General features: G+C 31.5%; 1 protein-coding gene across 1 annotated transcript; it reads right to left on the reverse strand.

Annotated features, from left to right (window-relative positions):
* Nucleotides 1–274: 274 nt before the first annotated feature.
* On the reverse strand, nucleotides 275–1367 carry LOC124917948. Its single transcript, XM_047458214.1, has 2 exons — nucleotides 1072–1367; nucleotides 275–412 (listed from the first exon to the last, which is right to left on the reverse strand). Exons 1-2 carry the CDS (start codon nucleotides 1362–1364, stop codon nucleotides 379–381), a joined length of 327 nt encoding a protein of 108 aa, XP_047314170.1. The 5' UTR covers nucleotides 1365–1367; the 3' UTR covers nucleotides 275–378.
* Between the last annotated feature and the right edge of the window lie 606 nt (nucleotides 1368–1973).

Below are 1973 nucleotides of genomic sequence, written 5' to 3' on the forward strand. Positions count from 1 at the left end.
TTTCTTTCTTTCTCTCTGTTTCTATTTAGTGTTTATTGTGATAAGTTAAATCAAAAGATAAGTTAAAACAAAAGAAAAAACAAAAGCAAAAAGTAATAATAAATATAAGCTCACAGCTAGTAAAGTAGACAAAAAAAAAAAAAAATTAAATATTATTATAATAATATTATAATAATAATTATATAAAATTTATATAATTTACCATTCCAACCGGAAAAAACCGGTTTGTTTTTCAGGTTAAGTCGGTCGGTCGGACCGGATTTTGACCGATTCGAAAGGTGACCGTTTTGAAGGTAAAACCCGGACCGCTCACCAAACCGTTTCGCGGTCGGACCGGTTGGACCGCCGGTCGGACCGCGTATTCTAAAACCTTGGGTATTATATTATACCCAGTTCAATGTATAATTTATACCTATATATTACTGTATTTATAAATATTAACCAACCAAACAAACATTATAATTTACTATATACACTATTATGTTATATCTACAGTTTTATCCCTAGTAACAAATGTAGGCTAAGTTAATAAAGTTAGTTTTTTTTATAATATTATTTAAAGGTAATTTTATAAATATTTATTTAATATTAAGAAGAATTCAATTAATTTATAAAGATTCTATTATTAAATAGGTCAATTATCATTTCCTAGACACGTATTTCTCCTCTTACTATGAGCTTCTTGTTTGAGGAAAGAATTATTTGGTTTTATTTGAGTTTTATCTTTAAAAATTTTTGTTTATTAAAATTTGAATATTAATTTATTTTTTTAACTTATCGTTGATTTAGAGAAATATGATAAAATTATAAGGTAGTTTTGATATTTAAATGATAAAATTATTTAATTTCATGTTGCATGAAATTGTTGGATTTTGGAATAAAAACTAAGTTTTATTCCAAAAAAAAATTCTTACACCAAATCAGAGCTTAGGTGGCTCTAGGTAATAATCATTTACTTGATTTTTCTTTTCTTCCTAGGTACTCCTCCATTTTTTCCCTTTTCTCTTTCGTCTGAAAGCCCTAGGCAAATTGACCGACATAGAATCTTCAGATGAAAGGTTGAGATCTGACCTTGGAATCTTTACTTCGGCCGAATTGAGCTTGTCTTCTTCGACTGAATTCATCTTTTGTGGGCTTCGAGAAGCTTTCCTACAATCTTCCTTTGCGAATGTTCTTTCTCTTTGGATAAGGCCGGAGGCGTGGCTTTTACATGGATATGATGATGGCGCAAGGTTTGTCGATTTTATCGAAAAAGGATAAGATCGACTATTCGTCCCTTGTGGAAGATGAGAGGAGATGGCGGTCACGACGGCTTCATCTTTGTCTTCGGATGAGAGGTGGGCCAAAGAGAGAAAGATAGGCATTATGGTCTCTTCCCCTTTTATTCAAACGCAAAAGTCTCTCAACATTTTCTCTTATTACAAAGAGGCCTCTGTTTTTTTCATTTATTTTATTTTAATCTCAGGCCGGCCATCTGAGCCTGTTATGGCGTTGGGCCTTCCTGTTGGTGGGTATGGCCTGCTGTTGAGGCTCGGGGCTCCAGCTTCTAACTTGGGATGAGCCAATGGCTTAGGCCATTTTGGTTTAAATTAAATTGGCTTAAATTTTGTTTTACTTTTTTTTTTTTTTTCCCAAAAGTAGTCTAGAATTATTATTTATTTATTTAAATTGGGTGTAAAATTTTGGTGTCTACAGAATGTCCCTCTCGTACAAAATTTGAAAAATGTGTTATTTTGAAAAACGAATGTCCAAGTTTGACTAATAAACACTTCATTACAATTCCTAATTTATTTGGACTTATTTAATTTTTTTTAAAACGATTGAAATGTATAGATCAGACCTAACAAGCCTCACGGGAGGCTTGTGTATCAAGATTTTTAAAAATATTTAGTTTTCTTATTAGGATTACGGGTGACCTTCTACTCTTTTAGAGTTTTTGATATTCTTTTACTCATATTTAGAGTTTATGGTTC

This window comes from Impatiens glandulifera, unplaced genomic scaffold, assembly GCF_907164915.1.
Source record: "Impatiens glandulifera unplaced genomic scaffold, dImpGla2.1, whole genome shotgun sequence".
Taxonomy (NCBI): Eukaryota; Viridiplantae; Streptophyta; class Magnoliopsida; order Ericales; family Balsaminaceae; genus Impatiens; species Impatiens glandulifera.

Excerpts from the sequence above, each read along its gene's own strand:
- LOC124917948 (XM_047458214.1), bottom strand. The coding sequence starts at position 1,364 with ATGCCTATCTTTCTCTCTTTGGCCCACCTCTCATCCGAAGACAAAGAT. Across the intron at positions 413-1,071 it reads GCCGAAGTAAAGATTCCAAG|GTATAAATTATACATTGAAC; the intron begins GTCAGATCTCAA and ends AGTAATATATAG.